Below are 14,637 nucleotides of genomic sequence, written 5' to 3' on the forward strand. Positions count from 1 at the left end.
TTAATCATAGATACACATACAAGGAAATTCCACCTTGTGAAATCCGAAGGAAGTACCTGTGAAGTATTTTTGATCTGGTGTTTTTATATATATACACACACATGTGAATGTAGTATAGGCTAGAGTGAGAGTAGTAGGTTGACAGCTTCCTGTGAGCAGAGGCATCCACGTGGCTCAAACGAGCATGCGTTTGTCACCTAAAACTCACTGTTTCCATGGAATGCTGTGAAATTGGCACAGCAGTAGTCAGGTCAAGGTCGTGTTTTAAAAATTGAAGTTAAAAACTGAATTGGTGCGTCTTTCTCTTCGACCTCTTCCTATACCGTAGTTTCCAAACTTTAAGAATAGAGCTTCTCACAACCACAATCTACTATATTAGGAAACACTTACACCACTCATGACCAATTAGAAACATTGGTAATAACATTAAAAATATATGAATGTCTAGAGGAATAGTGTAATGTTTAGGGGAAATAAACATTTTGGCTCTCTTATTCAAAGTTAATTATATATGTTAATATATAACCCACATAATGTATATTTATAATATACTTATATTGGTGTGTTTATATATATTTGTATGAATGAGTGTGTGTGTGTGTGTGTGTGTGTGTATATAAAGGTGATTGATAGATGGGTATAAAGAACAGTTGAAGTTGTTGTACTGTTCTTTAAAAGGACTTTAAACAAGAATCAACCGTCAATTATAACTGTCAGGGTTATGATAAATAAATATAATTTTATTATGTCAATAGTAGAGGACATAATAAAAGAAGAGCAGATCATAAACAGGAAAACTACAGGAGATAATAAATAAGTTCATACAAACACCAAATTCTTATCAGGTTAAATTTGTAATTACATTTATATTTTTATGCACTTAGCAGATGCTTTTATCCAAAGCAACTGACAGCGCATTCAGACTATATATATATATATATATATATATATATATATATATATATATATATATAATTATTATTATTTTTATTTAACCTAACGTGTTCTCTGAGAATTGAACACACAACCTTTTGTGCTGCGAACGCAATGCTATATCACTGAGCCACAGGAACACTATATACATGTGGATGGAGTAAATGTACAGCATAGAGAGAGTGTTGTAGGTTGACAACTTCCTGGTGGTGCAATGACTTTCCCTGGAGCTGGTCTTTTTCAGATGTCGTGCACATCCCTGTATAATTCTCCATTTATTAATAGTGCCCTGATCCATCTGTCTCGTATGATCCATCTCCCCAATCTCCCACATTTCAGTTCCAGAGTCTTCTTCACTGCAATTTGAATAATCCAAAGCTGCAGGAGTTCCGGTTCACCAAGGATGTGTTTGCAACTGTAACATAGAGCTGTTGGTCTTTCTCTAAACGGAACACCCCTGACAGAGAGGCTGTACACAAATCTGATGATGCGTCTGGGTCCAAACTGCAAAAAGACTTGAGTAGCTCCTTGACATCCTGTGTCTTGGGGTCTATGCTCCTTATGGATTGCTTTAATCCAAAAGAAGTAGAAGGTTTGGAGAAGGTGACTTGGGAGTAGATGAAATAGATTCCGGGATACTGAATGGTCAACTTGTCCCGTTTGTTGCTAAACCGTACGTCCTGTACCAGCGATTGCTCTTCATCCCAAAGAAGACTGTTTGTCTTCAAGAAGTCAGAATTCTTATCTGGTGGCATTAAAGGAAGGAGAACCATATTATCACCGTACACTTTATTACATGATTTGATTTAATACTAAATGAATGATCATTCTATTACATTCACCTTTATGTTCGCTCAGAGCAGTCATGTGTGCAGCTGGTCCAATGACGTGTGGCCCTCCAGTTAACTTCGACACTGCAGGATAATCCAAATTAAAGGGTTACGAGAAATAGTGCATCATAAATAATTTGACACCAGATTGCTTGCTAAATATTAAAAGAAAATTTTATTCAGTGAGAAAAAATATGGTAGGTATTTATTTTTATGCTAAAATGAAAAAATCAACAGTATTGTGTAATATGTTTTAGATACAGTTAATATGATGGGCAGGTTAGCAATACTTACATTTTTCATTTGCTTGTGAAACCTTTGGAAAGAAGTAAATCATATTAATGATACATAAAGTAATAGTTGTACACAATATTTTTTATGTTGTACGATTCACTAGATTCATCTAGGAGTGTCAAAATATTCTAACCATGATTTTTGAACGTTTGACGTAAACATATACCTTTGCTATGGCAGCTTTATATTTTTCCATCAGTTTGCCACATTCTGTCATTGAGTCCATACTGCTATCCGCACAGTCCTGTAGTCTCTGTAGGCTTGTCATGTCTTCCTGATAACTGCCCTGGAGCTGCTGAAGATGAAGAAAAAGACATTTATGAATGTGTTTCCCCTAATGTTTAAAGAATTGATAGTAAATATACACAGAGGTTTATTAAATCTGATCACAGAGAACCCAGTCAGTATAATATGGCAATGAAGAAGGTTTTATAAAGGTTTTATTTATTACATTTTTAATAAGCTTAGTAATAACCATTTAATGAGAGTATGTGTTTTACTTTATCAACATACTGCCTGAAACTGATCATAATGGAAATCGCATGAATGCACTGTTGCTATAGTTACCCTGCTGGTGAACTCGACTTGCGTTTGGTGAAATCTGCCCTCTAACTTGCACTTTATCATTACTGAAACATTTGAAAATCCCTTCTGAAACTAACACTTCATTGATTTTTATATCAACCTGTCTGCTTGATTCACTGATTTACTTAATCTATGAGTTGTACATAATCTGTTTTAAACTCTATATATGGTTTGCCCCGAAAATCTGCCGAATTCGATTCCAATGATGCTTTAATTATCAGTCATGCTTACTTTGGGATAATGCATATTGTTATTGAGTCACACCTTTGGCATATAATTCATAGGGTGAGATTGCATAATTTGTTGGGTAGTTTGGTTTTAACTTCCTCTTGAGACAGAAATGCTGGTTTTTGTTTGCTTTGTTTCTTTGATGCACAGCATGCTGCCTTGCTCATAAACCACACAACCCAGGAAATACACCAGTGAGATCAGGCCTCACAGACTTTTAAGTTTAACTGTTTCTGTATATTCTGACACAAAATAACCATTTGCATTTCATCTCAAATTGCATTTTATATATATATATATATATATATATATATATATATATTTATATATATATATATATATATATATATGTATATATATACATTTTAAATTAAATGTATGCATTTACAAGACACAACTTACAGTGCATTCAGGCTATCAATTTTTACCTATCATGTGTTCCAGGGGAATCGAACCCCCAACCTTGCGTTTGATAAAGTAAAGCTCTACCAATTGAGCTACAGGAACACATATATATAAACAGTTTACATTGTATATACAAATACATTTGAAAGTTTAGCTCATTCGCTCAAAATTTATATATATATATATTTATATATATATATATATATATATATATATATATATATATAAAAATTATTGAGTGAATGACCTAAAATTTTAAATGTATTTGTAAACTTGATACAGAGACACTTTATGCATTTTCTCTAAAATAAATATGAACCTGATGAAGACACCTTTTACACCATTTCTACCACAAAACGCATTTTTAATTATTGCTACAAAATATACTAAGCTAAATATTGAAAAAAGCATCATAAGCAAAACCATAAAATAATCTGCCATTTAAAAGTCTGTTAACTTCTAATCAAATAATAAATAACTGAAATATACACACACAGAGAGACACTCTCTCACACACACACACATATATACGCTTCTATCACAAAATGCATTGTCAATTATTCCCTAGCTACAAAATGTTCTAAGTTACATATTGAAAAAAAACTACATAAGCAAAATGACAGTGATACGTTACCATAAAATAATCTGCCATTTAAAAGTCTGTCAACTTTTATTAAAATTCTAATTACCCTCATATTTACACACACACACACACACACACAATATAAAATTGTATGAACTTAAACTTGTATTTCACATAATTTCTTTTTTTCTTTTTTTTACACCCATGTAACCTGCAGTAGATACAAACTTGAGCACCAAGAGCCACCAAGAGAGGAGCAGTTCATACCATGTTGAGTTTCTGGAACAGGTAGAGGAAGCCTCCAATGGTCAGTATCATTAAGAGCAGTAGCATCACTGACAGAAACTTGACTAAAGGCGAGTTGCCCACTGGCTGGGGTTTGCTGTATCCTGTCCGTGGAGGCACCGGTGGGGGATTGTAGCTACTGTGAAAGGTGTTTATCATGATGAAGAGATGACAAGTTGACAAGAGAAGAGACGTGTACTCCTGTGGCACCCATGCAGTTCTGGAGAGCTGCTCTCAATGCAAGCAAGCTCATTTGAATGCAACTTCCTGAAAGTTGTCACCTTTTCAGATGGGCTGAGACTTACGGCATATGTGTTTGTGCGCAATTTGGCGTAAACAAGCATGCATTCTCATACCAAGTATTAGAAAGGCTTGGTTCCATGAGGTCACACATTTTCTACACAAAGGTCATTGTTTTTGCAGATACGAAATCTGCAGTTTTAAATTATCTGTTTTCTGCCTTTAACAGATTTTGTGAACAAGTATTTGTAAAGATTTTTTTTTAAGAACTAATATCAAAATGTAAGCCACAAAATGTATGAATAACATTGCATTACATAAAAACAGCAAACCGGGTGGCATCTTTACAAACAAATAATGTTAGCTCTTTTCTCAGAAAGAACTTTTTCTGAGCAGTTTTTGCGATTAATTTTAACCAACTGATTCCAAAGTCATTTTTAGTGTATGTAAAAAGGCGTTCTTCCTCAAGTTCACACAGGTATCCTATTATAGGAACATTGACTATGAATATGATTCACTAATATCTGACAAAACTCAAAATGTCCAAATACTTTGCCTTTCTTTAGTCAAATGCAATGATATGCATACATTTTTTAAACTTGACTTAAGTGTCCCAATACTTTCGTGGCCTCTTTATTTGTATTATTTTATTATTGGAGAGTACTCACAGGAGAAACACATATGAAACTTGTTATTTATGAGCCATAACTATTTTCATTTGATAATCAAGGTCGAGAAGTTTACTAGTTTATCTATGAAAGATCCTTGAAAAAAAAAAAAAAATATATATATATATATATATATATATATATATATAGCTGCCAAAATTTGACCTAATTTTAACCACCAACTTTTGGTCTCTGCTACCTATTCTCACAACTCCACTTGAGCATTCTTGACGTCTGTTTAAAGTTTTCAATGTTTTACATTGCTGTATCTGTAAATGAGTGAGCATCTATATATAGGTTTATACGTGTAAGTGTTTGTTAAACACTTTCTTTTTGAATTGTTGGACCTTCATTGCCACCTTAATGTTGGTCATAGATTCTGCTTTACATCTAAACAGAAACGTTTATCATTCAAATGTTGACTGTCGACAAAAGAAAATGCTGATTATCTGGTATCGATCAGTTTTTTGCAAAAGAAAAACACACAACAGGTTTCACACGAACTAGAGCGTCTAACCTCAGTTCCACCCCCACTGATTTTTTTCTTTCAGTCCTTCTGTCAGGGCTCACATTTTCCGAAGTCATCAGTATTAAACGCACGCTTTATAGATTAAAAAATTGATTTTCACCCACAAGGCATGAAAGGACACATCTGGGTCCTGTCATCAGATCTTTATTATTAATTGAATCATCAGAAATAATATACAATGTGCTTTCTGCGTATTGTGAATGGATGTGGGTGGACGTGAATATATGTTTTGAATATGCAGTGTTCATGAGTAAAGTGAGGTCATTTACAGTGAAAAATATTGACACTTATCACGTTATTGTGCCACAAAAGGAAAGTTAGCTTGAAAAAAAAAATGCTATTCTAGATGTACTTACAGATAGATATCCCTTAAAAATCAAGGCTTTATTAGTTATAGTACAGTAAATACAAATTGCAATGTAATAATGATGCTGTTGCTTTATGTAATTTTGAATATATCTGCCTTATCTTTTAATGAGTATTTTATGAGATTTCCAATTCATTAGCCACTGTAAATGACAAGATGAATAACAAAGAGCAGTAAATGGTAAAACTAGCTACAAACCAGTGTTTATAACTATGACAATACAATAATATGGTAAGAAACACCAGTTTGCAATATCAAGCACCATTTTAGCAATTTAGGACCTTATACAGTATTTACTCTGTCTGATACTGTGAAAATGACTTTATACTGTGTTTTGTTGGTATTTAAGTAAATATTAATCTAATATGAAAAACAAAACACATTAAAATCATTACTGGGAGAAAGAATACAACACATACAATGCAGACTTTGTATTAACTGCTTCTTTTTCCAGGGATGGGAAGAATGAGTTCGTAAAGCATGTATGACTCACTATGTGTTCTGTGAATGTTGGTGAAAAGATGAGAGACTGTGGGCCTATGGAACTGACGACGAGAATGGCACATATTAACATGTTTATACTTTCTGGAAAATGTGCAAATGATGCAGGATTGAAGCCCCAAAAATGACTCACTGTAGTTTATACAAATCTTGAAAACTTAATCAAATAGGCTACTCGATATGATAACATTTAAGTAAAGCATGGAGATATCAATCAAAACTAAATAAAGTAAATAATAGTCTATAGGGAAATTTTCAGTAACTAACATGCCACTGCCAAAGATCAATAATAATTTATGCACTCAAAAGAATCTGTCACAAGCAGCATATGGATATTGACTGAACTTTGCCCAGTTCTGTTAAATGTGATTAAACATCAGTGGGTCTCACTGTAGTATGGCACAGGCAGTGGCTCCTACTGTTGGTGACAAGCGTAACTACACACTACATATAGCACTGACAGCCTTACACTAACTACTTCACTGCACTATTAACAATGTGTTGTCTTTATTCAGAAGTTCATTATATAATCAGCATTTGTGTACAATTAGTGTAGTATGTTCTTCATAGACTTAAAAATACATTCTTATGTTCTAAAGTATTAATTAAACTGACACTATTAACTTTAAGCCATAGGTCAGGGTGTGTAGTGGACTACTAAGGCCAGAGTGTGCTGCTCTTTTTTCTGAGGGCCCTTGATGGTGTGATGCCACGAGGGCCCGTCACAGGGCATGAGCACGTGAGGATCTTCTTTGCTGCTTTGCTGAGGATTTTGGATGTTAATAGATGGTTCTCCTTGACACTTCAGAAATGCTAAGAAGCACCTGTAGAACTGAAATGAACAAAGTCTGTTTATGTCACTGTAACGTACAACTTTTAGGGGTAGAGAAGATACAGTATTGTCCTTTTAGGGGACAAGCTGATGTACCTGTAAGTACACTTGCCTAGTCCGTGTTCCGCTCTGGTTCGCGGACAATGTACGACATACATTTTTGTGTCTGCACAGACTTGTGCATGTGAGCAAGTGAGCTCTCAAAAATAAGGGACCACTAGGTAGTGCACACGTGTCCTACACATTCATCCGCACTCATGGTCAATACAGAATTTTCTTTAGGGTCTGTACACTCAATTTTACACTAGATTGAATGTAACATGGAAAATGAAGAATATCTGAGCCTTAATGGTACAATTTTTGCACATTTCTTTCTGACAGTGTGAAGACACACTTAAATATAACCATAACTAAAAAATTAGTGGAATTCCATTCAGTCTATGGACTAACCTGGTTGTTGAAAAGCACATATATGACCGGGTTGACCACAGTGCTGCTCTTGGCCAGGACTGAAGGCACCACGCTGGTTATGGGAGTGATCAGTCCCCTCCTGCCAAAGGTGGCCAGCAGGGCCACCACCCCGTAAGGCATCCAGCACAGCAGATAGCAGGATACCATCGTGACAATCATCAAAAGGATGTGGTTCTCTCTCCTCTGTGCACTCAGAAGGTTGATTTTAGTTACCTGATCCGAAAAAAATAAACACTTAATGCATATGTATTTTGTTTAGTCCACAAACATGACATCTAATCTCCAATGTATTTTAGTTTTCATGTAGAAGTAGGTCTTTTTTTAAACATCTAAATCAAGCTAAAAGCCTCCATCTTGCTGCAGAGAACATGGACTATCCAGCAGTTCATGATGTCAACACGCTTAGTATGAATTAGCTTGCCATGTGTGTTAGCGGTTTGAAAATCAAAGGAACACTGGCAGATGGCTCCTTTATGTGTCAAATGATGGGAGTCGTGATATCTACCCTCTGGAGTCTGTTAACCTTCCTTATCCCCTTCCCATCATGAAGTAATCTCTCTGTATAAAGATCTCCTGCCAGCCAGGCACAGAATGTGAACTTCCAATCAGCGGTGGCGGCAAATGAGAGCTGATCAGTGAAGCCGAGTTCCCTGCACAGGCTCGTGTCGTCATTCACACCTTTTACATGCTCCATTAGTCCCAAACAAGGTGATTGTGATTGTATTGGCAGCTCCAGCTTGGCTAAGTGTTTTCTCACCGGTGTAATCCTCTGGAATGGTCCTTCAGCAATTTGAACGATCAATATGACATAGACAAGAAATATTAATTTGAAGACACATAAACAAATCATCTTTGAGTCTGCAAATGGTTTAATATACACAAAATTGTCCTCCATTCATAAACACCGCCAAAAGTGCTTGTTAATTGTATCTGAATGCATTTTCATTCAGCTTTCCACTGAACGGTGTAATGGAAATCAATTTCATACCACATGTCTGGAATGGCTTTATGTTATAAATGCAATTACTTATTCAGACATGTTATTGCCTGATTTTCACAGCTCTCTCTTCATGTAAAACCCCTTTTTGAATCCCATCAGAATCCAATGTTTGTGTTTCTAAGAAAAGCCCGAGGGTTGTAGTGACTGGCCCACTCATATGTGTAATGGAAGCAGCTCTTTCCATTTGTCAGATACACAGTGCGGCGCAAGCTACCGAACAGAGTGGATCCTGGAGGAAATACATTTGTTACATAAGAGTTTGTCACCAATAGTAACGGGCTCCTCGTTCTAAAAATACCTCAGATGGTGATTCATTCATAGAATTGCTCTGGCGAGGCTCGCTGCCTTACTACCTGCTGGAAATGCTCATTACATATTCCTTCAGACAGTTATGTGTTTATGAAAGCTGCCTCAAACAAGGATGAGTCACAAAAACCTAAAGCCATCTTCACCCTGAACACGGTCTAATCTGATGCCCCAAAGTGCTTTGATCTTATTCCCTTAGCTGGACAAATCAATATCAAATGGATAAATAAAGAATCTAAGAGAGCAGGACCTGTTATCTGTAGCTTGCCGGGGTTGAAATGTTAATTGGACACTGGCTATGAGACATCATTGCAGATTTCTGGGTATAACAGCGTTATTTCCTCAGTAAGGACATTAACACGGTGAGGGAAGACTGTAGTCAGCCACTGGTGTTATACAACAGCACTGAGACCTTTTACTGTTTATATCACTCTGTTCGCCAATGTTTTTGTATTCGAGTCAATCTGTGCATTAGTGATCCGAATTTTACAGTGGCATTTCTCCAGGTTACATTGTTGCACCAGTAAGTGGCAGCAGGTATCTTTGTGAGTCACTGAATCATTCATTCAACCAATCCAAAAACATTGATTCATTCATGAATGAAACAAGTAAGTGTCTAAACTGCATACTAGCATACTGCTCTTAGACTGCATCTGATAATGCATACTTCCCTACCTATAATGGGCGAAAAACAGTATGTGAAAAGAGTCTTGCTATTTCTGCCATAGAAAGACATGGTAAAAATAGTAAGAGCAGTAAGAGTCGCATGCTAGTATGAACATGTGTCTTTATGAGTAAGTCATTGAATCATTCATCATTTACGGTTTGACGATGGAGCCTTGTGAATCATCAATAGGACAATCGAACCACAAAGAACCTTGTGAACAGTTCTTAAAATAAGAATTTTTTAATGCACTAAAGAAACTTTTCCCACTATAAAGAACCTTTCAGTGCAATGGAATGTTCCAAGGAGGTTAAAGGTTCTTTGTGGAACCATAAAGGTCAATAATAAAGAACCTTTTATATTTAGAGTGATAGTTACAGCCACAATTTTCTCTTCCAATACTCTAATGATGGGTTTAAAAATATACAGTGGATTTAATCAATAATAACATATATAGCATATAAAAATAATGAGAGTCCTCTTCTCACTCACCCCTTTAATAATGAATAGGATTTTGCCATAGCAGAAGATCATGAGCATGAGGGGCAGAAGCAGACAGAAGATGAACAGGCACAATACATAAGACATGCTGTTGGTTGAGCGCTGATGCCACTGCACTGAGCATGTTGTCCCGGGCCCTTCAGGTCCATAGCTGCTCCAGCCCAGGAATGGTGGGAGAGTCCACACCAGCGAATAGAGCCAGGTTCCAGCCACACAGAGCCAGGCCCTGCGGAAGTCAGACATGTCTGCCTTGGTGGGGCGCAGCAGGGCGGCATAACGCTCGTAAGACAGTATGGACAGAGACATCAGAGACACAATTCCTATTTGGGATAAAGAAAACAGATATGGAAAAACAGCGGTCACAAAACAACCAACTAGGGATGCTCTAAATCCTTTTTTATTGTAATATATGTTACTGTATCTATTGCCTGTTTACACTAAATGCTGTAAAGCAATTACAGCAATTTTGACAACTTTATGTCACGCGGGGGAAAATGAAAATAAACCCAAGTTAGACAAAGCAATTCACGGTGAACATCCGGGACAGTCCCTAGAGAGAAGTCTGAGGTTAAGTGCAAAAAAAAAAATTTGTATATAGTTATTCTCTCAACTGAGTTCTGATCCTGGATATAAAAACTGCCAAAATTAACTGCAGCGTTGAGGTAGTGTTTTAATGAGACTGCTGTTGCTATATATTATAATAGAAAAAACAATATTGATTAAAAACATTTTCATAAATTCTAAATTAATCAATGCACTGTAGTTATGAACTAACTGAAATAACCGAGAAAAAAAAATCTAAATTAGTTTTAGTAGTCACTGAACACTTCATGCTGAGTCCAAGTAAATTTAGACATCAATAAACTGTTTCCTCTTCCTTTTTGTGCATTTAAATATTTTGAGATGCACAAGAGAATCAACACACGGCTGATACAGTGAGCAGGTATGTTTTAATCTTGATTGTGTAAACGTGGGCACTGCTTCTTTCCTCAAAGGAATATTTATTTTAGATTCCTCAACTGATTCCTTAATTGCAATTACTATACTAAAACTAAAATATATAAATAGTAACAATCAAAAATAATCATGAAACACACTACAATGAAACTGAAATGTAGAATAATGTAATAATATTTGCAGTCTCAGACTCAGTGTGTTAATTAAGTTATAGATTGTGTTTTTTCAAAGGTATGAAGACCTACTGTTATGTAACAACTATTGTCCTGTTAACAATGACTTAAACATATTTATTTCTACAGTCCAACTGTCAGAAATGTGGGTAACCACAGAGAAAAACTGTGAGCTTCATTCTCCTTCAGTGGGTTTGCACTGCAGTTCCACACGCTCTGCACTCGCAGATCCTCTAAAAGAGAAACAGAGGGTGTCACAACACTCCCACTACAGTATAATGTCAGATCACTGGGGGATGAGTGTGACTTCTGAGATTCTGGCTTCTGCCTGTCTTGAGCATTTGTGGAAATATTTCAACAGACTGAAAAAAATGGAAGCGTATGGTCTAATGTGAACTTGAGAAAAAACATGTTTCCTTTAAAAATGTATAAAAAGTATTTTACTAAACTTTTACAGCACAAAACAGAGGTAAATTCTGCAGTCAACAGTGTGAAGGCACCCAGGTTAGTAAGATATGGCATATTAGGGGTGTGAATCTTCACTTGTGTCACAATTCGATCCGATTAGGCTATCATTTCAATGATTCGATTTAATTCACTATCACAATTTTTAATATTGCTGCACATGGCTACATTTACATATACATTTCATAGCCATGTCAAATTTATTCAGTGAACTTTTCATAAATTATATAAGCCGCCTATTTTTTTTTTATAATTACAAATTAAGAAAATGTTTAAGATTTTAACTAACTAAATATATCTTCAAACAAACAAGCAAATTATTTTATTTTTAATATAATATTTTAATACATTTAATATTTTCTCCCACACCATTATTTATATATAGCTATATATATATATATATATATATATATATATATATATATATATATATATATATATATATATATATATATATATATATAGCCTTTTTTCCTAAGCTTCCCAAAAACTACTAAAATACGAACAAGCTCTTGGCTTGAAGACGCTGTTAATATTAATTTATTAAATGTCCATGATTTACTGTGTTCAAAACGTAACTTATTTAACGATCAGCAAATCTAAACACGTGTGTACGCCAGAAAATTACACACAGCAGCACTACAAAGGAAGTTCGGCTGTAAGGTATCCTCTGAAATAACTTTTGAAACCTGTTACACTTAAAACTTTCCTGTTGAGTGAACTCACCAAAAAGCGAATTGGCGAAACCGTACCATTTGCAGCCGTGATATCCCAACAGCCATTTCCCATAGAGACTGGAAGCGAAGCTGAAGGGAGTCCCAAACAAACAGACCAGTATGTCACTCACGCTGATGTTCAGCAGAATGAGGTTTATAGGTGTCCACAGTGAGCGAAACCTCGCAAAGATGAGCAGGACGAACAGGTTGTTGAGGAATCCAAACACCAGAATGATTCCAAGGCAGACGGCGGTCACCGTGTGGCCGGTTCGGCTCAGGCCGGGTGGGGGATCGTGGGGCTCTCCTGAACTGACATTTGCACTTTGATTGAGCGCATAAGTGTCTTTGTTGCTAATGTTCAAACTCCAGATGTAGACGACCATAGCAGCCTCAGTGCACGGCTAAGTAGTGTTGACACTATGACTTTCCTCACAGATGTATTCACAGTTTTCATCTCTCCCCCTCACTGACGCGCAGAAAGCCCACCATTAACACCCTGCCTCTGCTGCTGCTGACCTCCCTGTGTCTGAGAGGCGCGTGCATGAGCACTGGGTGACCAGGGTGCGAATTATAAGGGGTGGGGGAGGGGTCAAATATTATTTTTTGACTATATATTATCTTTTATACAATTATATATAGTTTCCGTATTGATAAATGCTGAACTCAAGACACTCTCCAATAAGACGCTAATACAATCAAGTTCGCCTGAGGAAGTAACCATAGCAACATTGCGCCGCTCACACACTTTGATCGGAATGCGATGTCATAGGCATAGCCTATATATTAATTATAGATTTGCATATCAGCAATACTAATTTAAGTGTTTTGTAGTTTGGCCAAATGGCAGCTTAATTTATAAATTACTTATAGAATTCCCATTTAAGGTCGACCGGGTGCGCAAATCTTTTAATTCAGATTTTTTTCTCTCTCTTTCTCTCTCTCTTTCTTTTTCTTTTTCTTTTTTTTTTTTATTAAACAGTACAAAACATCAAACCATTTTGGCAGTATATTCTACAAACGAAACAAAGAAAAAAGAAAGTATACACCGATACAAAGATAATTTAACATGGATAATTTGTAGTTACCATGGTTTAACTATGGTCTTTATTTATTTATGTTTAATAATGTATATATATATATATATATATATATATATATATATATATATATATATATATATATATATATAATTATTATTATTTTGTAGTAGTAGTAAGTTAACAAAAAAGTTAACAAAGTAAAAAACTAAACAAAAAAACCTTTGAACCTTATTAGGACACATAGGATGAACATCGTTTCACTGCACAATTTCCCACTGCATGGGAAAACTTAACTTTGGATAGTTTCCCTATAATTGTCTAGAATCTAGATCATCCTTGAATAAAAAAGAGACGTTAAGAGCCAGATTTCTGATTATGTGAAGTTTATCAAACAGAAAAATAAATAAATTAAGTTATATTTTGCTATATTCTGTTTGAGTAGTCAAACAATCCAAATAAAACATGTTTAAAACTGCATTTGTAATGTTGTTGGTTTTACACAATCAAAATTATATTGTTGTCTGATGAATATGCAAAAAAATCTGTCTATGAGTAATGAGTATATTAGTTGTTACAGCACACCCTGTGACACTTCCCAGTCTCCCCATGTATAAAGGTTCGATATAATCAGTATTTAATTTTCTGGGGGAAAAAATACTGCCCATGATTAAAAGGTATTGTATAAAATTAGATTACAGAAAATATATTTTTTTAGTTGGCCATTTGTAATTTCTGAACAGGATTTTTATTTTATTTTAGGTATGGATCTTTTCTTTCTTTTTTTTTCATTAGGCTCTATCAAAAGAAGGTTAGTTGTATGAAGTGGTTCAGGATGTCCATGTGAAGTAAAAGCCTGCTTAAATATTAAATAAATATTATGCATCATTCAAAGACACCTGTATTGCTGTACCCTGAGAACCAAAAGCAAACTTTTAACGTTTTGTTTGGTATATTTTAGTACAGATATCACCACATGTACAGCTATATTCCATGTGGTATAAAATGTTCACTTCAAGTTTTCTCCATTCACTCTTTCACAAAAGCTGCATTCTCCAGTTTGGGAT

General features: G+C 35.3%; 2 protein-coding genes across 3 annotated transcripts; both read right to left on the minus strand.

Moving 5' to 3' along the window:
• Positions 1-14: 14 nt before the first annotated feature.
• Positions 15-4,376, minus strand: LOC128027251 (CD40 ligand-like). Of its 2 annotated transcripts, none has more exons than XM_052614645.1 (5): positions 4,126-4,376; positions 2,224-2,349; positions 2,058-2,079; positions 1,776-1,847; positions 15-1,678 (listed from the first exon to the last, which is right to left on the minus strand). In XM_052614645.1, exons 1-5 carry the CDS (start codon positions 4,300-4,302, stop codon positions 1,287-1,289), a joined length of 789 nt encoding a protein of 262 aa, XP_052470605.1. In that variant the 5' UTR covers positions 4,303-4,376; the 3' UTR covers positions 15-1,286. The 2 variants fall into 2 exon arrangements, with proteins under 2 accessions (XP_052470605.1, XP_052470604.1); XM_052614644.1 differs by having other exon boundaries at positions 23-1,678; positions 2,224-2,352.
• A 1,332-nt stretch (positions 4,377-5,708) lies between these two features.
• On the minus strand, positions 5,709-13,076 carry LOC128027042 (pinopsin). The gene is made up of 4 exons (XM_052614362.1): positions 12,544-13,076; positions 10,214-10,542; positions 7,731-7,964; positions 5,709-7,280 (listed from the first exon to the last, which is right to left on the minus strand). Exons 1-4 carry the CDS (start codon positions 12,914-12,916, stop codon positions 7,086-7,088), a joined length of 1,131 nt encoding a protein of 376 aa, XP_052470322.1. The 5' UTR covers positions 12,917-13,076; the 3' UTR covers positions 5,709-7,085.
• Positions 13,077-14,637: the final 1,561 nt, after the last annotated feature.

Source organism: Carassius gibelio, chromosome A14, assembly GCF_023724105.1.
Source record: "Carassius gibelio isolate Cgi1373 ecotype wild population from Czech Republic chromosome A14, carGib1.2-hapl.c, whole genome shotgun sequence".
Lineage (NCBI taxonomy): Eukaryota > Metazoa > Chordata > Actinopteri > Cypriniformes > Cyprinidae > Carassius > Carassius gibelio.